At 35.6% G+C, this 27638-nt stretch overlaps 2 protein-coding genes across 5 annotated transcripts; one reads left to right on the forward strand and one right to left on the reverse strand.

Moving 5' to 3' along the window:
• The first annotated feature begins 92 nt into the window (after window positions 1-92).
• On the forward strand, window positions 93-21064 carry LOC134740943 (kinesin-related protein 4-like). Of its 4 annotated transcripts, XM_063673601.1 has the most exons (21): window positions 93-652; window positions 1457-1498; window positions 1744-1776; window positions 2004-2027; window positions 3120-3137; window positions 3438-3461; window positions 3537-3560; window positions 3926-4004; window positions 4426-4511; window positions 4610-4729; window positions 4806-5675; window positions 5755-5896; window positions 7255-8567; window positions 9155-9283; window positions 10132-10330; window positions 12069-15172; window positions 15815-16084; window positions 16710-16857; window positions 17726-17864; window positions 18890-18998; window positions 20887-21064. In XM_063673601.1, exons 1-21 carry the CDS (start codon window positions 302-304, stop codon window positions 21001-21003), a joined length of 7341 nt encoding a protein of 2446 aa, XP_063529671.1. In that variant the 5' UTR covers window positions 93-301; the 3' UTR covers window positions 21004-21064. The 4 variants fall into 4 exon arrangements, with proteins under 4 accessions (XP_063529671.1, XP_063529672.1, XP_063529673.1 ...); XM_063673602.1 differs by lacking the exon at window positions 3537-3560; XM_063673603.1 differs by lacking the exons at window positions 93-652; window positions 1457-1498; window positions 1744-1776; ... (4 more) ...; window positions 3926-4004; window positions 4426-4511 and having other exon boundaries at window positions 4614-4729; window positions 4810-5675.
• A 1693-nt stretch (window positions 21065-22757) lies between these two features.
• Window positions 22758-27255, reverse strand: LOC134740534 (integrin beta pat-3-like). Its single transcript, XM_063673045.1, has 8 exons — window positions 27107-27255; window positions 26572-26972; window positions 25984-26482; window positions 25412-25758; window positions 24948-25088; window positions 24229-24409; window positions 23521-23890; window positions 22758-22978 (listed from the first exon to the last, which is right to left on the reverse strand). The coding sequence occupies exons 1-8, from the start codon at window positions 27248-27250 to the stop codon at window positions 22767-22769; spliced, it is 2295 nt and encodes a 764-aa protein (XP_063529115.1). The 5' UTR covers window positions 27251-27255; the 3' UTR covers window positions 22758-22766.
• Window positions 27256-27638: the final 383 nt, after the last annotated feature.

The following is a 27638-nucleotide window of genomic DNA, read 5'->3' on the forward strand; positions in this document are numbered from 1 at the left end:
TTAGCTATGACATATTTAATGTCAGCGATCAAGCTCCTAAATGTCATATCAAAAAACAAATATTTTGAAACTCACATTCCATTTCAAGCCGCCATTCCATCTCGATTTATGACAGCTCAAAACATTTGATATTTTCATATACAATTTACCATAAGTCTAAATATATTAATTTACGGTGTTATTTTCAATACAAAAATGTCTCGTTTAAATGGATGGAAGACATTAAAATAGTTATTTCAGAACTGTTTATGTTTAGACAAATTATATTAATTGTAAGTGGAGAAGGCTAGTAAGCGTCACGATGTCCTTTATAACAAAAAGAGAGCGCGTATTCCATGACTTGGAGTTGTGTGACTTACCTCCGAGAAATGAAGGGAAGTTAAAGGCTTATGCGTCTTGCACGGACGCCAGAGCATGGTCACACTTCGGGTCCTCGAAGACGGAACACCTTACAGAGCTGATAAAACGGAATAACGATCTGTCAGTGCCAGTGAAATATGTGCCTACGAAAGTGATTGTTGACACGCTTATGGCATCTAAGAACTTGGAGGTAGGCAGGCTAAAACGCAAGATTGAGGAGTTCGAACAAATGTTAGCTGCTTATGACGAACTGGATCTAGATTGTGCACAAAAATGTGAAATCGCAAAAGCTGTGAGTAAAATTTCATCCCTTTTATATGGTTCTATGATATTGTTTAAAAGTCCCCGGCAAGCTCGGCTGAATTTCACCTTCCCATACAAACGGAGTTTCGTTCTCATTTTAAAACTACATGTTGGATTCTAATGACACTTTGCACATACAATGCCATGAGGTATATCTAGGTCTATAATTATTGGTTTATATGTATAGTTTATAAAACAAACGAAATAGAGCAAAAACAAGTTTTGTATGAAAAACTTAAATTCGCTGTATTTTTTTACTATTTTATCTGAAGCTACATAAACTAATTACTGACATAAATATACCTTATCCTATTGTAAGTACAAAGTTTCAGAGCAAACTATCTACTCATTATTATTTATCTCCACGGGACTTAATCGCGTAAAATCGTTTACTCTACGTAAACTATCTACTCGTTTTAAAATGAGAGCGTAACTACGTTTGTATGGAGAACCGAGCGTGCCGGGGACTCTTAAAAAGTAAGATAATTGTAAGCAGTGCAATTTGCACTATTTCTTAACTTTCTCAACCTTAAACCTTAATCTTTTATTTCTACAACTTCCTACCTAAGAATATTGTCTTCGATTACCGCGATAGTGAAATATATCGCACATAATGCTCTTATGTACTCATTTCCTACCTGAGAAACATGTAGGTAGTATACCAATTAGCCAACTTCCAAAATTTTTAGTTTTTTTATAATAACCTATCTTAAGAACAGTCCCGTCCTCATACTTAGTGGTCAGGCGGATATTACTGCGAGAATCTAAATAATAAATGATTATTATATTTCAGCATGCAGCTATCAAAGAAGCTAATAAGGACCTTGACGACTTGGTAAGTTTTCATAAACTATAGATTCTGCTATCAAATTTTTTCATAACTACCTTTAAAGTTTATGTTCTGTTGGTTTACGTGGCAAGTACCTATATACATGTTTTATATTTGTACTGAATGTTGCGATAATAAAAATACGAAAAAACGAAATGCACCACAAAACACAAAAAAATGCATAGATAAATCCTCAAATATCTAATGTGCATACTTACTTGTTAATGATACCTAACTCAATTTTTTTTCAGTGTTTGAACCTGGATATGTCAACGTGTACAGATGTAAGTGTTTATTTCGTATATTCTTAATAATTTATTAATAAAAAAAGTGAAATAAAACTATGAAATCGGATTACACCGCGTATACGCGCGTAATTTATAATACGATATAATCCGATTTCATAGTTTTATATACCCAGGTAAACTTAAGTTTAGAAACTAAATAACCTTTGGGTACATGAAAAACTTTGGTAAACCTAGCTAATAATATCATTTTTTCTTGTTTACAGGGCTTCGAGACAGAATCGTTTGAGGTAAACACCATAATTAGGCTTGAGGCCGATTCTTATTAGACAATTTGTTATATATAGTTTTCATTTTGTTATGCTACGACCTCGACAGGGCTCACAGTGCATCTCTCGCGCACCAATATAAGTGCGTGCGAAATGTCTAATGACACGACTCAATTGAAAACTCAGAATCAGTCTCTGTACAAACAGCACACTATTAACTGTCGGTTAATCGGTGGACCTTATGCCTTTTGTACATGCTTATGCGATGGTACAAAGTGCTATGAAAATGTACTAGAAACAAAACATGAACATCGGTACACCTAACCCTTTAACCATTTGATTTGACATTCCTTTCTACTCATTCGATTTCGAACCGTAATTCTTATAGTAGAGATGCGTTTTTGTTTTGTTTTATTTTAAGTATGATGGCAAGTAGTAAGTGGTAGATGACCTTCAAGAAAAGAGCATACTCCCATCTTAAAGGCCGGCAACGCACTTACAACCCCTCTGGTGTTGCGGGTGTCCATGGGCGGCGATAATCGCTTACCATCAGGTGATCCGTCTGCTCGTTTGCCTCCTATTTCATAAAAAAAAAAAAAAAAAGTATGTTGCCGCTACGGACTATAGGGTTAAGAATCTTCTAACCGTCACCATACAATCTAAGTTCGTCATCATCATTTATTAAGAGTAAGATTTGTCGGTAGAGCAATTTCCATGTTTGGCGGTTCTCTCTGCCTTCTTTTGACAGCCTGATACGACAACACGAAGTTGAGTTTTTCCTTTATTTGATGCATGTACGCTCTCCTTGGTCTTCCCTTCTACCTCTTTGCTTCAACTTTCCCTTCTATGATGTTTTTTTTATAAATTCGTCGTGTCGAATCACCAAGCCCCAAGCACCTTTCCTCTTCTACAATCGAAGTTACGGTGTCATTTTAAAACATTTTGAAATAACATTTAAATTTGGCATAAACATTCAAGTAACGTACTCGTAGGTACCTATATATTACTTTGTTTAGTACCTACCTTGTTGCTAGAATTTGTAATGTAAAGAAATTGAAGCGAGTAGAAGTTTTACATCTAAAACTCATTTCATAAATTGTTTTCTTTTTTCAGACTGGGAAGTCGAAAAGCGTAAGTGTTTCGATTATATTAATCTATGTGTGAGTTTAACGGTAGTATTTTTATTAAAATATCGTCAGATAGAAACCGAAGCTTGTGTGTAGAACCTGTAGAATTGTTTTATTCTTTTTTGTTTGTTGTTTGCAGGTTCAGTACAGCGCTAATTGGGTAAATTCTTTTTTTAATATTACTTATTTTAATTACTTTTTATTTAATTTGAAAGTCCCATGGTATATTTAATTATTTTTTTAATTACATAACTACTTTTTCATATCTGTCTCACATACAACTAATTATAATTATTGCTTTCAGTCTATTAAATCGAAAGGAGCCGAAGTAAGTATTTGTATTAAAAAAGAAATTAATATGAAGTAATATTATTTAAATAATAAAAAAATTCAATTGTTTTAGTCTGACCGATCGCGTGGAGATGCAGTAAGTTTTTTTAAAGTATTTATTTGTTTTTTTTTTTAAATATACAATACACCTACAAACTAGAAAAAACTATACTAAAATGAAAAATGTTATGCAATAAACATCCTCTACGAATTATTATTATTTATTAGTATGCTTATACAAAATAAAATTATAAATAAACCATTTAAATTACCTAAATTCATACCTACGTGTAGTTAATTTTTCTTATGACAATTTCTTACGACATATTTACTAATTTTAGTATCATCAATGATACATTGATTATATACGATGTGTAAAGTCTAAAAATTGTAGCTTCGAGTTTGAGGGCACCTCATGTTTTGTGAAAAACAACCAATTAATCTTTTTTTATCATTCAATAGTGGACTGTGATGCTAGATAAAGATTTGGCGACGCAAGGCAACCAGACGTCCCTAGTGTGCCCATGCGACGCGAGCGTATGTGAGTTTACTGATGTGCCTTCAGGAAGGTCTCAAAATTGCAAAAGTTTCATAATTTGACATATTTTGTAAAAAAAAGCACGCATCACGCATTGCTGCATAATATTAATGTGGCTCTTGGGTCGGTTGCACCAAACCACCTGTCATCATTAAATCTTTCGCTAAATTGTTATTTGGGAAGTTCACTGCCGATTGCCGTTGTCCGGGACTCAAGTGAGGTTGGTGCAGCTGGCCCTTAGAGTACGTAAGTGTGTAAGTACTTAAGTAAGGATCTACTGATTCATTTGTTCGTTCTGAAAAAAGTACATTCAAGAATATATATCCGATGTCGATTTTTCTCGTTGTATTAGTTTGAGCCATAAGGTACATGTTCTTGACTATTCAAAATAAAGTAACTTTATGGCTGCAATTTCCTATTATAGCTGTAGAAGACCCAAGAATAGACGAAATGAAAGAACAAATTATATCAAAAGATGCTAAGTTGAACGCCATGCGTAATTCATTAGCGGTTAGTAATTTTAATATTATTTATGGGTTAACTAATGTAGTCATATGAGGTAACAATATTAATTGTAGGTACTCGCCTTACATTCAAAATATTTTCAGATAATGGAAAATGATATCTGCGAGCCATTTGGAATTTATGCGCACATCTACACGGCATTAGAGAAAATCTTCGGGGTTCTATCCCAAAACTCTAAGTACAGACAATATCTTAACCTTATGGTCCGTTGAGTACGTTGTCGTCGAGTAGAAATGCTATTAAACGTTAAATAGAGTTATTAATAAACCGCTTTTGCAGACAGCTGGCAAGGACATTCGCTGCATCGATATAAAAGGGAAAATCCTGTTTAAGATGAAGGTGCTTGAGAAGTTCTGCCTCGCGTTGGTTGCGCCGTGTTCGAAAGACTTTCAATGCACCAGCGCAAAAGACTGCCCTTGTTACTACGCCGACGTTAGCACAAAAATGGAACTCAGTTATCGATTAACGCCATCTGAATGCATGAGTTCAGATTCAACAAAAAGATCCCAACTAGTAGCTGATATTATGGAGCATGTTGAAATGAAAGAAATACTAAGCAAAGAAAGCACACCTGATGAGAACGATGATTCTGATAGTGACACTGAGAAACAGGTGTTTGACATACCTTCTCTTATTAATGAAGAGAACCAAAAACGTATTAAAGATCTTCAGGAATGCTATGAAGATTTGTTGAACTGTTATGAAAATTTAAAGCATGAAACTGATTGCATACGAGTACGATGTGCAAAGTATGAAGATTTGGAATTGGAATTAGAACGTTTACGAGGTCAATTAAAGGAATATAATTCACTGTGGAATGAGAAAGAACATTACCGAAAACGATCTGAAGATTTAGATAGCTTAAAGCAACAATATATAGTACTTGCAGAAGAATCATCTGGGTTAGAAACAAAATTAAAGGCAGAATCAGAAATAAATCATATAAAAGCTAATGCGATAGATGAACTGAGAACTCAAAACATGTCCCTCGAAAAAAGATTAAATGAATTATATGTTTCGTTTGAAAAAGACAAAAATAACCTACAATGCCAACTACAGGAATCTGAATGTAAATGTATGTGCCAAGATCAGCAGATAAAAAGTTTAAGTTCACAAATAGTGAAACTTCTTGAACAACAGCCTGAAAATGTACGAAAGTAAAGTTATATTAAGATATTTACAAGTATTTGATATTTTTGCTAAACATATTTTTTTACTTTGTTTTAAGATACCTCTTCAAGATACTTCACTTTCTAAAGAAAACGAGTCATTAAAAGAGCAACTAAAACAATATCAGGATATAGAATACGAATTTCAGGATAAAATGTCTCGCATCAACGAGTTGGAAGCGGAAATCGCTAAGTGGAGAGGTAAAATATTTATTTACTCTTTAAATAGCGTCATTTTAAAACATAATTATGTATATTTACCTAATGTAATAGAGGAACGTAATGTAAGCATATTTGTCATGCTAGTTCAGTCAATGTCAGTACTTTTTGTACCGAGACTGACTGAAATAGCAAGGCACGTTCGTAACTTCCCGTGAAAATACGATGGAAAATATTTATGCACTACATCTGTAACTAGTGGCCATAGTTGTAGTACTTGTAGTACTGGACTATCTTTGGGTAGTTTTACGGAATTGAAATAAATCATCGCTGCGTACATTATAATATTATAAATTATAAATGCGAAAGCGACTATGTCTGTTTGTCTGTTGCCTCTTCACGCTTAAATGGCTAAATCGATTTAGATGAAATTTGATATGAAAAAAGTTTGAAGAGGCCCGAGGAAAGACTTAGGATAGTTTTGATCAATTATCATCGTTACCAATAAGTACTTATTTAAGTCAGTATCATATACACGGTGTTTCCTGTAACAGAGGAACAATAAATTAAACTAGAGGCTGTACGCCTCAAACCGACCAACATTTGTTCAGAAACTTTTACGTTGCTTGTCACCCTTTAAACATAACAAATTTTGCAATACATTGCGTCTTAGAATAAACTTTAAAGTGTAATAAAAATCAAAACAAAAGTTATTTTTAAAAGTTGCTGAACAAATGTTGATCAGTTTAAGGAGTACAGGCTACAGCTTAATTTAATGCTCCTGTTACAGGAAATACCCGGTATAACTACATATATATTGAACAGGAACTGTAGAGACATATCTCTATTAGGACAAATATTCCACTTGCGTTGTTTCATCCGCTGCTATTGGTGCTGACTATTGTACGATTCCCACCGACCGGTTGGAGTCGGGCCGCGTCGCGCCGGAGTGCATTTTCAATGTACCTATATGTATGGCAGAAGCGATGGAGTATGACCGGAGCCGTCCGCGTTCGCGAGCAACAAACCGGCTTGTGGCCGTACAAATGTGAAATAAGCGCCGACTCCGTCCGTTCGGTGGAAATCGTACAGTCGCAATCAGATATATGTACAGGAGCGGCCAAGGTGCTCACAAATATCTGAACACGCCTCTATTGTCAAGGCGTTAAGTGCGTGTTCAGATATTTTTGAGCACTTCGGCCGCTCGGATATATCTGATGGCAACTGTACCTACCTATTTTATTAATTTAGTCATAAAAATCTTTCCTTTTTTTTAGATTGCAAGATAAAGCTATAAATTTCCCGATAGTATTAGTAGATTAGTTACAAAATCAGCCCTTGTATTAAAACAAAATGAACCATGTAGGTACTTGTTACTTTACCAAACTTATTTTTTATAGCCGCGTACGAAGACTTGTTTAAACAGAATCAGCAATATGAAGAATATATCGATAGCTTTCAAAAGGAAAAAGATAGATGTATGAATGAAAACATTGCATTACGAAAAGAAATTAAGGATAAGTCCGATGCTGTTGAAAATCTCATGGGCGTGATTAAAATAAAGTCTTTAGAAATACACAAATTGACAGATGAAAATCAAAATGTCTGCAGTCAACTTGAATTATTGGGTGAAAAATATAAAGATCAGGTAAACTTATCACGACAAGAGAGTCAGGAATTACTGAGAAAGGTTAAAGACTACGATGACTTTGTTCAAAAACAAGAAGATCTATCAAATGAAATAGAACAGAAAATGCGTGAATATGAATCATTGAAAATACTTCTGAAGGCAAAACTGGAAGAAAACGAAAAGCTTAAAAGTGACTTGAATCACCTGCAAAATGAAGATACCTGTAATAAAAAAAATCTAGAAATTTCTAAAAGAGAGAGCTCATTAATGGAGACAAAATTATCTGAACTAGAAGATATTTCTCAACAATTTATGAATTTAAAACAAGCATTTGAACAATTAAGTAAAGAAAAAAATGGGCTGGAACAAGAATTAAGAAAAAAAGCTTCTCAACTGGAAAGTGCAATATACTCAATAAAGCTGAATAAAAAAGAAAGTGGAGAACTTTTAAAGCAATCTGAGTCTATCCAAGGCGAGTTAACAAGACTATATTCTAACAACGATCTATTAGAACAGCAAATAAATCAACTGCAGGAAGAAAACAAGGCGTTGAAAATTGAATCTGCAAGACTTTCTAATCTTGAATACGAATTATTGGATTTGAAGAAAGCCATAGCTGAATTATTGAAAGAAAAGGCAGAGTTGGAGCATAGTTTTAAAATTAAAGAACAAGAACTTAACCATATGCACAATATTTTAGACTGTAAAATAGAAGAAAACAAATCATTGATGGAAGAGCTCGATACTTTAAAATCTTATCACTTACAAGCAACTAATAATATAAAAACATTAGAAAATGAAAATGAGCTACATCAAACTGAACTGGATAGATGCAGGAGAGAAAGCTCTGTCTTAATTGAAAAATTGCAATTTCACAACAAATTAGAAAACGAACTTCTAAACTTAAAAACAGATCATGGTGCGATAAAATTAGAAAAAGAAAGATTGCAGAAAGAATTAGATGCTCAGTTATTAGATTTCCAAAAAGTACAAGAAGAGAAGAGGGAGCTGCAGAGCAGAACTGACGACCTTTTGGCCCACAACAATGATTTAGAGAAGGTGTTAGTCAATACACGCAATGAGGTATATAACAAAGATCAATAACAATGCAGATAAAGTCTTTATTAGGAGCTAGTTATAAAAAGCTACATTGTTTCGTCTATATGAGAGAGGGTCATGTTTTACTAGTTTGTATTTATGAATAAACCTATTTCAAATTTTAATGCCCTAGAGCCCACACCATATAAGGGATGTCTCAATAATATTATGAGGATGCCATTAGATTCGTTTCACATCCATATAGAATAGATCAGGTTTAGGAGACTAAAGCTATCAATACACAACATGAATCTAGTATAACTTGATCGGTCATGAGGGGTGAGGGGAAATGACCGAACGGGATAGTCTTATGTATCTTTCAGTAGGAGTAGCAGAGAAAGCGCTGTTATTGTTTGTCCTTGTCACAGTCTCACATTTTTTTATTCCCCACCGTAAATTTAGTATGGTTTATGGTGGGCTACAAATCTAACCGACCAATCATATTGTCGCATTGCGTATGTTCTGTCCCTCACGGGCGCACGCGTATAGCTGATCTATGTAATGCTAGGTCTATGATACACAATTATTTTTGTATTATTACTATCAAATAATACAATAAAAACATGTTTCAGCTTATGCAATCGAGCCCCTCAGAATATAAACCCCTAGCTGAGGTAACAAAAGAAATCCAAAAAATGAGAATTGAAAAAAGTGATGCCCAAAAGGAGATACGGGAGTTGCTACATAAATTGGACGAATCGGTAATCAAAATAATTAGTGTGAGACAGAGTGTGAAATTTCTTCACCTGCTTTTCTATCGCTCATTAAAGCGAAAATATATAATGCATATTGATGCAAAAATGATAGAGAGATGATTCTTCGCGGTAATCCCTCTGGTTACTTCGTGTAATAACTGTTTAAAAAGGTTCACATTTCACTTCGCTGTCAATCGGTAAATTAGCTTAGAAAGGCTTCGTCTTTTTGCTTGGGTAAAAAAGCTTTTGTATGTCCGGCTGTCCGAATGTTCTCATCTAAAGGTCACATTTGTCAACTGATTCTCGTGAAATTGGTGAGCAGGTTCGAGAAAGATGTTTTTATAGATTCAGCTTTTGTAAATGTCTCAAAATCGCGAAACCGTGAAGGTTCGAGAGGTCTATATATTATAGAGGTAGCTCACACAGAGTCAGTAGTAATAAGATAAGATAAGGATAAGATAAGATTTATTTTACTTAAATATTATAAATATAAAGCCTGACCAGGAATATATGATCACGCGCCATGTTGCGAAATTTCACTGAAACTAATTTTTTCATACTATACTGAACTGTCACCCTATACATGAGAATGAGCAGCGCCCTCTTGACAATGATCATATAACATATGGTCTGGTCAGGCTTTACAATCATGGTTTAGAAAAGAAAACAAAAAGATAAGCAAAAATTGTAACTGGCTCTAACATATTTGTATCTTACTTGTATCTTAGGTATTTCGTGTTAGTAGGTCAATGTAGTGTAAGTTAGGTGCTTATCGAACAAAATCAATAAGAACGTAAGTAAAGTAACGTAATAAAAAGGGGTTACTTACTAATAGTGTGTTTATTTTATAATAGGAACAAGTAATTCTGAATTTTGAAGATGAGATGAATGCACGGGACCACAAGATAGCGGCTATGCAGAATCATATCAACGCTTTGCAAGTCGAAGTGCAAAAGCTGCAGTATCTGTTAGAGCGAGCCCTCGATGCTGGCAACGACATTAAAAACACAAATCTTAGCATCGAGCAAACACGCAAGCAGATAGAGGCACATCGTAAGTTTTAAAAGTCTTGGTGACTGGGACGGGACACTATTACTAAGACTCCACTCTCCGTCTGCCCGCCTGTCTGTCTGTCCGTCCGTCTGTTTGTCACCAGGCGGTATGATGAACCGTGATAGCTAGACAGTTAAAATTTTTACAGATGATGTATTTCTGTTGCCGCTATAACCACAAATACTAAAAGCAATAAAATTAATATTTAAGTGGGGCTCCCATACAACAACCGTGATTTTTTTTGCCGTTTATTGCTTAATGGTACGGCACCCTTCGTGCGCGAGTCCGACTCGCACTTGGCCGGTTTTTTGTCATGGTCTCTAGAGTCCGTCAAGCTAGCTTTGCACCGACTTGAACAAAACAAAGTCAGGAATTGTTATTATAAACGTAATATTTTCATAGAATAAATGATGACTATCACACTTTGTCATTGCAAATACCATGCAATCGGAGCTTGGTCCACTATAAATAATATAAATAAATAAATATTATAGGACATTCTAACACAAATTGACTAAGCCCCACAATAAGCTCAAGAAGGCTTGTGTTGTGGGTACAACGATATATATAATATACAAATACCTAAATACATAGAAAATACCCATGACTCAGGAAAAAATATCTGTGCTTATCACACAAATAAATACCTTTACCGGGATTCGAGCCCAGGGCAATCGGCTTCACAGGCAGAGTCACTACCCACTAGGCCTTAATTGCAATATATTTTTTAAACAAAACGTACTGTCTTTTAAATATACTTTTTTAAGTTTCAATATTTACCTAAACACAAACACTTAAAATTATCAACAATAAAAAAATGTCGACATATTTTTGGGCTACCAGCATTTCAAGCTTACACTATAAATACAATTGAATATAGGGTGTTTACCATTACTGTTGTAAAAACTTTTAATGTGGAAATCATGGGAGCTGTCAAGTACTAATCTTTCATTTACAGCATAGATAGATATAACTCCGTAATAGATGGATACAGTTTAAGGAAAAAACGTGCCTCAAAAATCACGAAAATTTGATTCTCGATCAGAGGGCGCCACTAGTTTTGGCCTAGTCTCGTATAGAGGGCGTTGACGGTTTTGTTTGTTATTTATAATTTTAACGCATATCAATGGAAGAACATGGGTCAAAATCATATAAAAATAATTAATGCAAATAAAAAAATCATTTATCCATATTTAAATACATTTTAACGTATTTTTATAAATCTTCATTTTTAGTTTTAAAGTATGTCGATAGATGGCAGTGAATTTACAGCGGTTACAAAATTTACTATGACAGTACCGCTCTATCTAATTATATCCTCATTGATATACAGATACCTATATACCTACCACAATGTATGGTGCTGTCAAACGTCGTATAAATAATGTCAATACGGATATGTGTGGCTGGCTAATTAACACGAAAAATGCTCCTAAAATGTGTTTTTGTCAAAACTAACTAACAATAACAATTCAATAACAATGATATCCGCGATCCCGGGCACGCACGGCCTTTCGCTAAGTGCTCATTGCCTTAATACTAAAGTCCGGATATATTGTTAATCGTCACACGAACCGAAAAGCCGCTCCTATACAATCTAAGTTACGCTCTCATTTTACGGCATGCTTAAATTACATGGGAAATCGTATGCCGTATTGTACTTATTAGCCATCGTAGCAAAAAAACGAAGATATTTTCACGAAAAAGAGCTAATACATGTATTTTATCTTATTCACAGATTCTAAAGCATCGCACAATTTGAAATTGGAATTAGCAGTCCTTCAGCAAAGTAAATCTAAATTAGAAGACCAATTATCCATGACAAACTCGCAGTATGAACTAACGTCTAAAAATAAGCAAAACTATTTATCTGAAATTGAAGATTTAAAGAATGATCGAGAAATAATAGTTACTGACATTAAACAACTCGAAACATTAAGCGTTGGTGACAGCGAACTTAATTCAGATGATTGTGAGATAGGACGCATTTTGCATTCGATTGATAGAATTAGAAGAGCTTTCGAGGCAAGACATGCAAAAACATTATCTTTAGAACAAACAATAGCTAAAGTACAAGCTTCATCGCAGTTGGTATTAAACAAAGCCGACGAAGCTAAAACATACTTCGAAAATGAGAAGCAAAGGATACTAAATGAAAAAGAACAAGTAATAAAAGAAAAAAATAGTTTGGAAGAACAATTAATTGACCTGAAAAATGAATTAAATAAGCAAATATCGCAAGATGGGGATATAATCAAAGATTTACGTGCTGAAATGTCGAACCAACAACTTCTTTTTGATAAAATCCATGATTCCACAGAAAAATATATTCAGACTCTACAAGATGAGATTCAGTCCCTTAAAGGTTTGTATCAGGTCGCTCATTCTAATATCAGTGAATTACAAGAAAAACTTAGCAAAAGTACGGCTGAGAATGATGAAAAGGAAAGCATTATACAAAATCTTATCGCTGAATTAGATAGTAAAATTAAAGAGATTTCTGAAATAAAGTTAAATTTTGATAATTTGGCCAAAGCCCAATGGACCAATAAAGCCTCACGAAAAAAAGATTCAGATAATTACAAAGATGTTTCATCGCAGACAGATAATGTGCAGCATTCATTCTTTGATTTAACTGGTTCTACAACTAAAAGTTCAGATGAAATGGTTCAATATGATTTAACAAAAATGAATAAATCTGGACATAGGGATTCTATCAAACCAATGTATGACCTGTTACCTCAACATAAACCCCCATTAGTTAATGAGGTCCAAATTTTAGCAGCAGAAACCACGCCGACGTTTGATTTAGTCAGGACCAGTTATTTAGATTATAAAATTAAACGACTTGGTCCAGGAGTATTAGAACACCATTCGATACCTTCTATATCGGCAAGTAATACTTCATACGTTGATGAATCACATAAGATAATTAATAATTTCTCCGAGTCCAATGATTCTTATAACACACAAGAAGATGTGGGTACTCGCACGAGTAATGAAGGTTTGGTCGATATCTATCACAGTCCGTCGGATGGCATAAAAACTTCATCTAAATTGATCGGTATCAGTATTCAAAATGAAAATTCATTAGAGACTAAAGACGGGCAAAAAAGCGATGGAGTTTATACAAATAAGAAAAGTAATATTAACATTAGTGAGGTAGTTAAACCCACTGAAAATTATAGTGAGCGCCAAGCAACATCGAAATCTCAAAATGAAAAGCATGTGGAAATAGCTGGGAAGAAAAGTGATAATAGCGAAAGGAAACATGTTAAAACAAATGTGAAATTTGAGAGTCTTACTATTCCATTACATTCAAATAAAAAAGAAACTGATGAAACAAAATTGAAACTAAAGATTAATTTACCTCGAGTAGCAGTTGAGAGTAATTCTTATGTAACTACTACAGACAATGATTATAATTCTTTAGATTCTTTTACTCTTGATACTTACAGTCATCCAATACAGGAATCCTTATCCGATACAATGGTACAGATTCCGTCTTCTGGCGAACACGATACTAAATCTGGCACAACATCACTGCCAACTATTTCAAATGCTGATGACTTATATATGAGGTCACGCAGTTTTATAGAATTACCCTCGAAAGATTCATCATCAAGTAAATCTAGCAGTCCGTCAGACAGTAGAATACCTGCTGAAAAAGCAAATGAGAGTCCAGGTCAATTTATTGTTTACGAAGACCGTAAAGTGAGAGTGACAAAGCCACAACAAATTTTCACGTTTGTGGAAAAACTACAAAAATCTGGTTTCAAAAATGACGCAGCATCGTTCCGTTTTATAGCCGATGATAAAAACAACCCATCAACTTCCAAAACTTCAGAACACAATGTTAAACTAGAGAGCTTTGGAAAATCTGACGATAGTATAGACCTTAATTTGCTAAAATCAAAGCGTAGAGCGTCACAAAAAGAAATTGTATATGATGATCCTTTAGAAGGCTTAGTGTCCCGTGAAAGCAACAAAGATTATTTGGCAACTGAGAAAAAAAGGAAAGAACATCGTAGCATAATACCACAGCAAAAACTTGTACTAAGCGGAAATGATAAACCACATCACAAGGGTCGCTTAGTATCTGATAAGAAACCCAAAACAAATACTGGTAACGTGGGCTCTGATGTTAGCATTGGTTATTTTAAAGAGAAAAAAAGTGAAAGTAATAAATCCCACCACGATGCCCTGGCACGTTTAGAAGCCGATGTTTTTCTTAAAATTTCAAAAAGTAGTTCTAACTTAGGTGACGATAGTAATAATGATAACAGCGTGGAAGGAAGGCGAAGTGATTTTGCACTTACGTATATTTTGAATTCATTGAAGCCTGATCCTGCAGAAAATTCAGGTAGCTATGTATTATCAACTATGAGTGACGAAAGATATGCCAATGACAGGATTCAGCCATGGATAGCGCTTAACAAAAACGATATTACTGGTGAAGCTAGAAAAAGTCGTCCAAAATCTCTCGATCAAAGCGTAATGGTAAACTTAGATACAAATAATAAATATTATGAAGAACTTATAGCCGATTTAAGGAAATCTGTAGAAGACGCAGAAAAAGATCATAAAATGCATATTGAAGCAATAAAAATACAGTACGATAGGCACATAAAAAATATAATAAACGAGCACAATCAGGGTGTTATGAGTATACAGAGTATTCACGAAGAAACTTTGCGCGATGTTATGAGAGTTCATGAAAATGAAGTTGAAAATTTAAGAACAATGAGCATAGAAGCAATGCGCAAAGCCGAAAAGCTTGAAAAAGAATGTATGTCACTTAAATCAAAAATGAGTCTAAATAGCTCTACATTACTGGATGAGGTAAGTATCTACATTCACTTGTGGTCTGTTGAAGTTAGAATTAAGTCAGTTGGCAATAGGGGATATTACTGCAATGTTCTGCCACCAGAATGCAGGACTAGCCTTTTTAGTGAACCATAGTAACTTATACCTATACATACTGTACCTTTAACTGGGCTATAACCGCGAAAGTTCGCAAATTGCGGGCATTTTTCTCTGTCACTCTAATTACGCCTACATTGGAGTAAAGGAGAAAGATCCCCGCAATTTGCGAATTTCGGTTTTCGCGGTAGCCCCGCAGGTTTTTGACAAGTTTTCAGAAGATGCAAGAATGACAGAGATGTTAGACAACGAAATTTCGATTTTCTTGTTTCGAAATAGACCCTCAGATTGTGGCAGTGGCGCCTCCTACGCAGAGTTACGCGTAATATTTCCTATGACTTCTTGTTGAGTGTGTTTTATGAAACGGTAATACAATTAAAAGTTTATTGCAATTCGGAACTCCTGTTTTTTCCTTCTCTTTTTTTCTAAGGCCATATGGTTGACAGTATATGAAATTCATGAAATTCTATGAAATTTAGTGAAAAATACATAAAGAAAGAGGCGATAAGGCGTATTTTTATTACTCAGTCAATGTTAATACCTACATCATACTATTTTTAGATACCAACTAAATGCGAAGGTTTTCTTGAAGTCACAAAACCGAGGACAAAACAACATTCTGACACAAAGGTGCTTACTAAGACTGCTCTTGAAGCGTACGACGTGAAGCCTAAAATGCGGGCAACTGGTCCTTGCACCTGTTCCTTGGACATCAACATTTCGGACACTATCCGAAACATATTCGAGCAAGTCGATGTTGAGCAGAGGAAACTGGCTGAGACGACTTACCTGAAATATATTGCTACGAAGATCACAAATGGTTATATAGATGTAAGAAACAATAGTGTAAAACAGCATAGTGTGTAAGATTTCATTTTGAAAACTGTATCTTGTTAAATTCCTTATTTCCTTCAGACATAGAAATGTTTAGAACGAGTCGCAATATATCTTAACTCATCTCGACTCACTTAATTGTTCATCCGATCTAAATCCATATATTTATTTTAATTAAATATTTTCACAAAATAACACAGGCAATAAGATCATTTACAGTAATGTTGATCTACAGGGAATAGCTATATGTAGGTACTGTCCCCCTTATTCATAAACGTCTACTAAAGTTGACAAGCCGCTAATGATCGTTTGTCCCTTTCCATCATACCAATACGTCGGAAAGGGACAAACGATTATTAGCGGCTTGTCAACTTTAGTAGACGTTTATGATTAAGGGGGTATATGTATAATTGTATATTAACGCATTCACTGCCAGGGGGCGTGGCCTAGGAACAAACTTGTATGACGGTGAACGCACACATGTGCGTTGGGGGCAGAAAATGTGTTAAGCGAAAACCACATCAAAATCTGTGTAGTACCTTTTGAGTTTTACATAGCCTTTTTTTAGCCGTTTTACCTTATCATAATTTCAAGAAATTAATTAGTGAATTTACTTTACCAGGCCTTGGATACCCAAGAGTTGTCATTCCTGCATCTCAAAGTGTGTCGTATTTGGAAACAGAAGCTCTACAAGGAAGAAGCACTTCAGAAGAAACTTGCCTCTTTAGAAGTTGAGTTAATTAAGAAACAGAAATTTACGCAACAACATAGTATGTAATAATTATACATGTAGTTTTCATAGTTCTTAAACCCGTGCTCAATCCTTTTTTGCCTAACCAAAATCATTACGATAAATTGAGGGTCAATGAGGTTTAAACTAATCTTGCGAGGTAGTCGTTTTAAACTTTTAACTCCATTTGTACCAGAATATGGGGTTGAGCTTGAGCATCCATTTGAAGAATATAATAAATCAAATTTCAAGTTTAGGTTGTGCGTTGTCTGCCAGTACCTATATACCGCGACTGTAGGACTGTCGGGGTATGGTTAAGTACGTTTAAGAAAACTAAATGGCATAGTTAATAAATAAATAATAATAATTATATATTTATTATAAAAAGTAATCAAATGTTGCATATAGCGTTGTTGTAACACGACACGGGCATTACATTTAACTCAACTAAACAATTGAAAACTGTGACATATCAATGTCATTTCGAACATCGATCGTCCGAGATAGCACACGTTTAGTAGCAAATATAATAATATGAACTCGTACTAAACACTAATCAATATGTAAACAGGCAAGTGTACACGCGCCGCGCGTAGGGACCTTATCAAAAAAATATATTATTGAATCTCTCCGAAATGGAGTTATCTATATTCTGTTTTTTTATTCCGGAGACTGAAATGACATTTCAGGTGGTAATAAGAAATGTCTACACATGAAACGTCATTTTAGTCTACAGAATAAAAAAAACAGACTTTAATGAACTCGATTTCGGAGGGAATCAATAATTATACCGGTGTCTGAGAAAGCACTTGATATAAGCTCAGAAATGCACGCTTTAAATTAACGAAAAAAAAACACGGTGTAATATATATATATATTCAGTTTAATCTATTTGTTTGTGTTTTCAGTGGCAGAATTAGATCGTAAAGTGGCCCAAGAGAAGCGGCGGCTCGAAGAAGTGAGAGAAGCGGTATGCAGAAGTACGCCTGCTAATTTGTCCGAGGTGAAGACGCTGCCGATACGAGAGACTCCACAAAACGATTGCAGGTGAAATCTCTATTTGTATGTTTTTATTTTTCCTTTTATTCGTATGTGCGTGACGCTGCGTGTGTGTAGATGGAACCTGAAGACTCCGTAGCAACCAGGATATTGAAAATCTGGTGTCCGGACCGAATATCATCGGAGAAACGAAAACTGCCAGACTCCGATGGCTCGAGCACGTAGTCCGGATGGGTGGTGGACGTATTCTGGCGTACCAAAAGGCCAAAACCTTTTGGACATCCTAGATACCGCTGAAGAGACAAAGTGCAAAAAGACCTTAACGAACTCTGCGCCGCCGTCGATTGGGCAGAACATGATTTAACCATTTCAAATATGTTTATAGGTAAGCTTACATTTTTAATAGTGCTACTGCCACGCCGCTAACAGTGTGGCTACCAACAGGTTGGCATTGACATAAACGCTAGCGTGATCGTAACTTATTTTCTATGCATCTCGCTCGTACTGACATATTAGATCGAGCGAGATGTATAGAAAGTAAATTACGTAGACGTTGGCGTATATGTCAGTGTTGACACTGTCAGTGACTCGTGGTACGGGTGCTGGAAATAAAAAATATATTTTGAAATTTTTGACGAACATGGTTGGTTGAACGCTACTACACAGAGCAGTATTTGTTGGATTACATAAATACTTGGGCAATAAACTTCCCCTTTAAAATTATGCAAAGGGCAGTACACATACTTGTTATAGGGGAGGAGATTCCATCGTCTTTATTTTTGATTTGTAATCCTACTTTTGGACTTTGTGGTACCTACCTATTACTGATGTTTCGTACAATTCGCTAAATGCGTTGTAGCAGAACGACGCAGATATCCAACCCAGGAGTACAGTCACCTGCAATAACATATTACACAATGATGGCCGCATAAATATCTGACACGATCTTATTTGTAGTCATAAGAGTGTGTCACATATTTTTGCGGCCTTTGAAGATATAATTGCAGGTGACTGTACCAGAGCTTCTATATCAGTGGTATTTCGCTACACATTTGATTTTTTTGTTTGTCTAGTTGTCCCTGTAACGTCGACCACCAGGTGGCGGAGCGGCGATCAGCTGGAGACCTCATGACCGCGGCAACCAAGCCAAAAAGCCCACGGGCAAGAAGGAAGGAGCATAAGGTATAGTTCTCTTCCCAATCACCAGTCGTTTACCAAAGTCGGTCGCTGAATTTGAATCAAATTACGGAAATAGGAAATTAAACATATTTTGGTAAAAAAGCCAATAAGTTATAGGTTATACTGACCTTGTAAGTATCTCTCAATTTAGAGAGCGGCAATGTCTCATGCATGTATTACCTAAAACAAATCTCATATCGTTACATCTGTGGCCGCTCTGATATCTATATTTCGTGTTTTTTTTTTAGCATTAGAGAAATGGTAAACAATCTTGACGTCTTTTTATTAAAAACGCTTTTTTTAATTATTACTTATGAAACCAAAATAATGTAAATATATATCCTTGCTATGTAATTGTTACATGGGTATTTGCTGTAAAAATGAAGTCAATTGTTTATCCTTTTTTCTAGTGCTAAAGAAAACCAGGTATAGATAAAAGATTAATTGATTTCACTAGGTGTGTCAATTCGAACTCAAATTCGTCATTTGAATTTGGCAGATAATATAAGTCGGTATCTGTCTTTTCTTATTATTCTCGTCATGCAGACTGCTACATCATGTTTTCATTTTGTACATATTTTATTCCATTATGCGAATGTTAGTCCTTCATTCGCTGATAAGAGGAAGATATTCAATGTACCTAACTATATTTATAAAATAACGCCAGAACAAAGTTACGCGACCATTTAAATGTACCAGGAAGGAAGTCAAATATCATTCCATAATAAATGCCCACGAATGACAATGTTCGACTAGAACCGTATTGTATCGTATTGCTGACTTTACGAGTGCGCCGGTGAGTAATTGACCCAGCACCGTTCGAAAACAGGTTCTATTACCTACCTACCTACTAATAATGTTAGAATGTTACTTGTTTGTTACTTATATCTAATGATAAGGTTATAATTAAGTACTCAATAGTGTTTATGACGTGTAAAGTGTACTGTTTATATTTACCAATAAAGTCTGTATTTCTGTATTTCTGTAATAAAATATTAAAATACTTATACAGTCACTTGCTATAGTACAGTACACAACGACTGCCACAGAAATATCTGACAAGATCTTATTTGTAGAGCCACATATTTTTTGAGGTGAGGTAACTGTACAGATGTATTTCGAGGCGATATCATTACTTTTCCGTTTTCCTCATTCAACGTTGTTGCAGTTATGTCTGACCAGTCAAAACAGACTGTTTCTCTGTATTAACCCTTTTTCTCAAAACTTGCGGTAGGTCGATTTGCGTGACCTTACTTCTTAATTTGGTTAGTTTCCGATTCGCCGGATTCTTGTTTCGCCGGATTCCTGTTTCGCCGGATTTTCTTTAGGACGTCACAATCTGAGTTTACGAGAATCCGACGAAACAAAAATCCAGCGAATCGGAAAGCAACCCTTAATTTCTCGCCTCGAAGTTACAATTATTGTAGTAAGAGAAAAAATAATCACCATATGTTAACTACAATCAATATCAAATAGATAGTCACGGCCAATATGGCAAAATATATCGTAACACACCTTTGCTATACATACACACATATGTTTGTGTGTGTTTGATATATTAGACCACTTTAGACGTCAATATTACACAATAGTATCTACGACAGAACGTACCTACCAGAAACTCGTCCCTTGTAAATGGGTCATTCTACAGCAATCTCATTACCCTGGCTATACCTATTCGCAAAATCCCAGGAGATTCCGCTCAGCAGCTGTAGATGGAACTTGGCACTGGGCTTGGCCGGGGGCTTGGGGTTATATAGTCACCTAAAATGAAATGTTAATAAAGCGGCATCTCCTGGGAATTTGTAAATAGGTATTTGACCAGCCAGAGGAATGAGATTTCTGTAGAATGACCTAAATTGGCGTTTACATCGCACTTTCATTTTTACAGGGAGCAATGTTAAGAACGGACGCCGAAGAGAGGCGGGACCGGCGATTATACACGGACGAGCCACCCACGAGGCTGCGGCGACAGCACGACCGGCCGCCGCGGTTCACGAAGAAGTAACCATACTTTGACATCATTCAGACCTACTGCCCTGCTAGCGGAAAATATGGCTATTCACAGACCAAGAGAAAATATTATTTACTTCAGTTCTAAACAAACAACAAATATGATAAAATTAAGATGCGAATGCTGAAAACACAAAAACGAGAGTATAGAACGGCAAATCAATCAGTAGAAAAAGACGGTAAATTTTATTATAAAATTAAGGGTACACGGAAAGAACATGTCTAGTCTCTCACATTTCACTGACATTTTGAGTTATCGCAGTTTGAAAGGAACAATATTATTTTCGTGTATGTGTTTTTAAAGCGAGAATAAAGGAGTTATATTTATAATTGCAGCGGTAATAGAAACTGTAACTAATAGTTATTTGAGGGCTCTACATTTTAAGATTAAAATCTAATTTTCCAAAAATCTACTTTTTATTTACGTGCGTTTTTTATTTAATTTTTTGGAATCCATTTTGTTTTATTGCATTAGTAGTGAAATTATTGTTTTATGTTATTAAAAGCTGAAATATGATATTCTATTGTACTCAGAACAGAAAGTAAAATGAAACCAAATCATGGCACTGGAATTTTGAACCCTTATTATTTCAAGCCTCTTTAGCGCTAGTATGGCAGTACCTCTACCATTACTCGCTTTACACTTTTACTATCTCCTTGAAAATTATTCAAATGTGATCTCGAGTTCATTTATAACTATTGTAGGCCTTATAAAAATATTTATGTTTGAGACCTCGGGTAGTTAAATAGTTAAGGATAGAAGGAAGAAGAAGGAAGGAGAGGAAGATAAAGAAACAGTGTTTGCAGACTTCTGACAACGAATTTGACACTAAGAACAATTGTAAATCTACTTACTCAGGAATATCTCAAAATTTCAAAATACTGTTTATCAATACAATATAATGGCTGAAGGCGGTGTGATATATTTTACAAAATTAGGTATTTTATACGTGCTTTTATTTGTATATTTTTATACTGGTGTGTTGTATTTATTGCGAATTGTGTAATTAAGCAAGAAATTTTAAAAGTAAAAGGAAAGCCTTTAAAAAGCCATTAACGAGTTTTATTTATATCACTACACAGTATAAAACAGTCGCTTTTCGCTGTCTGTATGTCTGTCCCTATGTATGCTTAGATTTTTAAAACTAAGCAACGGATTTTGATGCGGTTTCTTTTAATAGATAGTGATCCGAGAGAAAGGTTTATATGTATAATTTGTAAAGGTTTTTTGTAAATTAGTTGAACTACCCGTGCAAAGCCGGGGCGGGTCGCTAGTGTTAAATAAATGTGAACAAACTTACAATAAGTAATAGTAGCAATGTAGGATGGTGTAACAGTGCCTTGGCCTCACCATCATCTGATGAAGCCAAGGATCTGCTTAATATTTATTTTTCCTCATTGTAGAATGTTACCTACATAACTAGATAGTCTAATTTATATATGTATAGGTAGTTATAGACAAATGTAATTTTTGTATTACGGGGGTGGCTTAGCGCACTGCTAAAACTCCCAGTATGGATGGTATAGAATGTAGTCTCCATGACTCCCAGGTTTAAAGAATCAAAAAAAAAACTTACAATACTATTTTGTGCAACAGGTACAGGGCCCGAACCAAAGCCCGAACGTACAAAACGAGACAAGATTGGAACATTTTCAAATCAATATCACGTATCACGTTATTCACGTTACAAGAAAATACAGTAAAGACATAATTAGGGTATAATTTTATTTGTTCAGTATTTACGTATTACAATAAAATCACCGGAAACTAAAGGACCTCTTAAAGTTAGGGTTCCGGAACACGTTGGTAGGCTGCTTGTAGATGAGGTTCTCGACGGCCTCGCCATCGTCATCAGTGCGCAGGAAGCGCTCGTACTCGGCGCGGTCGTGCGCGTCAGTCAGCAGCTTGAGTCCCCATATGATGATGAGGCCCACCACTAGCGCGCTTAAGAGGGATATCGCGCCGTATTCTGAAACAGTTGATGAATGATGATACACTCATAGACACAGAAGTGGTAAGGTCAGGTGGGGTAAGAGAAACATAGTTTATATTGCTCGGGGCAAGAGAAACAGTATGAGGATTTCATACTAGTGTTTCTTTTGCCCCAGTGTTTCTCTTATCCCATCTGATTTTATCTTATGTTACCAAAAGTTAAGGATAATTGAGCCTTAATTTCGGGCTGTTACTTACTTGGCCATTAAAATGGTCATGAAGTGATTTTGGGCAGTTATACATATAACTAATGTTATTAATTGATTCAAAACTATTGAGTATAGAAAATACAAATAAGAACCATAATAGGTATGTGTATTAACCATCACTACGAGCCTTAGGGATTTAATTTGTTAATATAAAGATATACCTTAGGCAGAATACATTCTAGAGAAACTAGAATTAAAATAAAGGGATTAGGGCTTTGCGTTGATCCTTGACTAAAAACACGTAAAGTTAGATTGCCACATTTTTGGCAGTGCTCTTAAAACTTAAAATGATATACGTATTAATACTTACTGTAATATTCCTCGTTGCAATTCGGCTCCGACAGCCGATACAAGACAATTCCTTGTTCATCATCGTTGTAAAAATACGAAAAATTTGCGTAGCACCCAAACGATACTCTAGCATTCACGCAAACGTTATCAATGCTCTGGTCTGCATCTGTGATTATAGCCAGTTTATTGCCACATTCTACCCGACAGTCTTCTGTGCTGTTCTTCTGGTTATAGCATGCCACACAGTCGATGAGAGCGAGGCACTGTCGTGTGTGGCAATCGTCGCACCATAAGCCACAATGTTTATCTTTGTAGTCGCGGACGTCCCATTTAGGCAATGGGTCGCATTTGCATTTCTCGCATTTACATTTGCCACGGTTGTTGCACACCTGAAACATTTTCAGTTATAAATAGATATTAACAACATATAGTGACAGAGATAGATACCTAACTCCGTCACTACATGCTATAAAACAGAGCGTTTTTGCGCCTGTTTCCCTTGTCAAGTTAACGCAAGTAACGGTACAAAGTGGAGTAAATTATCGTAGGATTACTTTATCATCATCATCATCATCATGGTGGCCTCCGGTACCGGTATAGGGTACCGTACAGCGCATCTTGTACTTAAAACCTGGCGATTGACATTGCTTAATTGCTTTTCTTTGTAGGTACCTACGTCTTATTACTGCGTTTTTAGGGTATCACAAACTTTCATTTCTATACCCACATTTTCATGATCGTCCATGCATAGCTCTTTTGACATAGAACATTCACATTTGGCCCCCTCCCACGAGCCCTTGATGCACTCACATGTGCCGTTCCAGCACCTCCCGTGGCCGGAACAGAGCGCCCCGGTGTCGTCTCTCTGGCAATTGTCGGTTCGCACTTCGCAGTACTGCCCAGCGAATCTGTAAAAACCGTGTTTGCGTGTTTGCGATGTGTTTAAGATTCATCAAGCTCATCAGCTGTCTACGATGACAATTCTCTTGAAACCATTCGTACGGTCACCTACGGTGGCAGTGGCAGCATGGTTGCATTTTCATCGCCTGTCACTTTCGCACTTCCATACTTGTTAGAACGTGACAGGCATGGTGACAGGCGATAAACATGCGACCGTGCTCAGCCCCCTGGAATAATATCTTGTACAACGTAGCGCGCAAAAAATAAATTCGAACATGTAGGTATTTCGATGACATTTTGTTATCATTCGCGTGTGCATTTTGCTCGTACTTGTTCGTACATATTTTGTGCGTGCATCTTGCTTGTGCCAATACAAGCAAGATGCACGGACGAATCGACATCATTTTGATATCAAATGTAAGTTCGAATTTCCCTCCTATATTATGTGACATATGTTTTTGCGAGCTTCGTTGTGCACTTTAATTTGAAAACGTTCTCACAAAATCATGCGGTTACTGATCAGTAAATACTTGTAGCATAAACTACCCTGGCCTACACATGCAGCCCCCACAAATGCAGTTGCCATTTTTGCTGCACTCAGCGCCATCTTCGTCAAAGCAGTGGGTCGAGTTCTCCGATAGTCCACTCGTAGAATTATTCTCGATACACGCACATGTTGGACCGCTTCTGAAAATTTAATCACACTGTTATTTTGATGTTTCTCATAATTAAGTGCTCCGTGCCAAAGTGCCATGGTAAAAAACTAAGAGTTATCACCGCCGGTTAAAGTCGGTTTTCTCGCATGTTTTTTTAATAAGATTTTTGTGAGTTTTCCAGTATAGATATTTTCTTTGTAATCATCAATGTTCTCTTGATTTTTAGTGTCCCTAACTTATTTATACTTACTGTTTTTATCCTTTACACCACTATGAAATTTTCTTTACAAACAACCCAAACAACAAGCACTTATATGCTGATGCATGAACAACTATTTATTTATAGGTACTGACCTATTTTCATTGCAACTGCATATGCCACACTGTAAATCGCCGGCTGAATTACAAAAACTTGATTGTATTTGATAGCTTGAATGATTCAGAAATTCACAATCGCATCTGGAAATTATTTGGATATCTAAATTCAGAGCCTCTTTTAATCCCTTCTGTACAATAGGTACGGTGATATTATCTTTTCCATAATATGTTTTTAATTTTATTAGTCCATCTATACGCAATTCTTCTCCCAATACAACTTTGCAACTGTATTTTTGGCTACAATCCGGATCAAACGTAATTGCGAATTTATCTTTGTCTTCAGCCAACATGTTTACATCTAGAAGTATATTATTACTAATGTGCTGCAATAGAAGCATTGATCAAATTATTATAAGCCATTTACATTTAGAATTGTCAACGACATATCAAAAGGAGGGTTTCTGTTTAAATACAGTAAATAAATAACCAAAATTCAAGGACGTCAAATTAAAAAGGTACGAATTTAGGTACGTCAAATTAAAAAGCATTTCAATTACACAAAACATAAAGGCGTTTGAGCTTTAACTAATGATGTACATTAAACAAACCTTGTAAAACTTATTCAACTTTTCAGAAATTGTACGTTTATCATAGGTCGACACGAGCGCTCCAGGTATTGCGTCAGCTAGGACTTGATACGGTTTGCTATACTCCAAAGTCACCACAAAAATGATGGTAAACTGATCCTCAGCCGCCAGCTTATTTATCATGCCAATGGAAGGGTAATCCATTTCTTTCTCTTTCGTATAATATCCCTCTTGATTCAAGTAACATTCGCCGTCGTATGGTTTTATAATTCCAGCCATATGCCCGTCTCCAGCGTGGTGGGAATGGCTGTCGGTTATTAATATAATTACTTTTCTAGATTGTTTCCTGAATTGAATCCTATTCTGGCAAGCCATGACTTGTGCTAAGCCATCCAATCCGCTTTCTGGGTAGTCGTAGTTTTTTTCAAAAATAGTGTCACTTAAGGCTGTTTGAAATTCCTCTAATTGGGATGTCAGATTCAAATTATGCTTAAATGAGTAGCATTTTCTTGTCATATTACTGAAATTAAATTAATTAAATTGTTGTAAAATTAACTCAATAATTTTAACGGCAGAAGCAAAATAAATAGTAGCTAATCTAGGACTTACTTTTGAAAGGGAAAAACATGTTTATCTATAAAGGTTCCGTATCCTAATTGAATATCGGTTGTTAAATTATACATTGCATCGTATATTTCTTTACTTTTTTTGGAAATGTCGTTTCTTACTCTCTTCATAGTGTTCGAAGCATCGAGCAAAAAATATAAGTCAACGGGGAAATTTTCAACAGCTTTATAATAGAAATAAAATTTCTTTTGCTCTCCCACTCTTAGTTTCATTTTGATTCTTTGTGGTTTTATTTGTATAGAGTGTTGGTTAGCCGAGGAGAAGTTGAGATTATCTTTATCGTCTACTACAACATTGCTCTTTGGGCTGTGGGAATATTCTGCGGGGCATGCTCTTGCGTCTTCTGAATCGGCTGGCTGACATCTATCGCTAAGCTTCAAGTTCTGCAAATCAAATCATCGTTATATATTTTATCTGAGGTTAGTGTAAGGGAAATCAACATTATAGCTATACCTGTCACTCTATCAAGTCAAATCGCCTCACAAAGAGAGCATTAAATAGAAAGTGTAAAACTTACATCAGCAGAGCACCAAGCACACATCGTCGAGTCCGTAATGCACTCATGACAGTTATTTTTCTGCTTGCAACTTTGCAGTTTATCGTTAAATACCTGCTGTAACTGGCAGCCGAAAAAAACAAAAAACAACACTTCCTTATTCATGCTTCTGCGTTACGCGGAATTGTGATTTCGCGGCTAACCGTAGTTTTGTATTTGTAGTATATGGTTCGTTTAAGAGGAAGTTTAATATTTCTTATGAATATAATATTACGAGACTAATTTTGCACATAACGACGCTTAAGTAATTCGAGTTTATTACTTACATGCAAAATTATATTAAGTACTTATACTGTATATTCGTCTTCGTCTGATGCGTAGAATGAGTCCGTAATAAAATCTAAATCGGTTTAAGCGTAAAGAGCTAACAGACAGACAGTTACTTCTGCATTTATGTACTTGTACGTATGCATTTTTTAAGCTTTTCTTTTACTTTCATTTAATTTGTAAGTACTTTGGAGAGCATGCCTTTAGGAATGAAGCATGTATTTTG

Source organism: Cydia strobilella, chromosome 4, assembly GCF_947568885.1.
Source record: "Cydia strobilella chromosome 4, ilCydStro3.1, whole genome shotgun sequence".
In the NCBI taxonomy this organism is placed as follows: domain Eukaryota; kingdom Metazoa; phylum Arthropoda; class Insecta; order Lepidoptera; family Tortricidae; genus Cydia; species Cydia strobilella.

Bases quoted from the DNA above. Each gene is read 5' to 3' on its own strand.
- LOC134740534 (XM_063673045.1), bottom strand. From the start codon at position 27,250: ATGAATAAGGAAGTGTTGTTTTTTGTTTTTTTCGGCTGCCAGTTACAG. The intron at 25,089-25,411 runs GTCAGTACCTAT...TTAAATTTTCAG, and splicing joins TGCAGTTGCAATGAAAATAG to AAGCGGTCCAACATGTGCGT. The intron at 22,979-23,520 runs GTAAGTATTAAT...CAACTGTTTCAG, and splicing joins TTGCAACGAGGAATATTACA to AATACGGCGCGATATCCCTC.
- LOC134740943 (XM_063673601.1), top strand. From the start codon at position 302: ATGTCCTTTATAACAAAAAGAGAGCGCGTATTCCATGACTTGGAGTTG. The intron at 15,173-15,814 runs GTAAGTATCTAC...TACTATTTTTAG, and splicing joins GCTCTACATTACTGGATGAG to ATACCAACTAAATGCGAAGG. The intron at 18,999-20,886 runs GTATAGTTCTCT...TCATTTTTACAG, and splicing joins CAAGAAGGAAGGAGCATAAG to GGAGCAATGTTAAGAACGGA.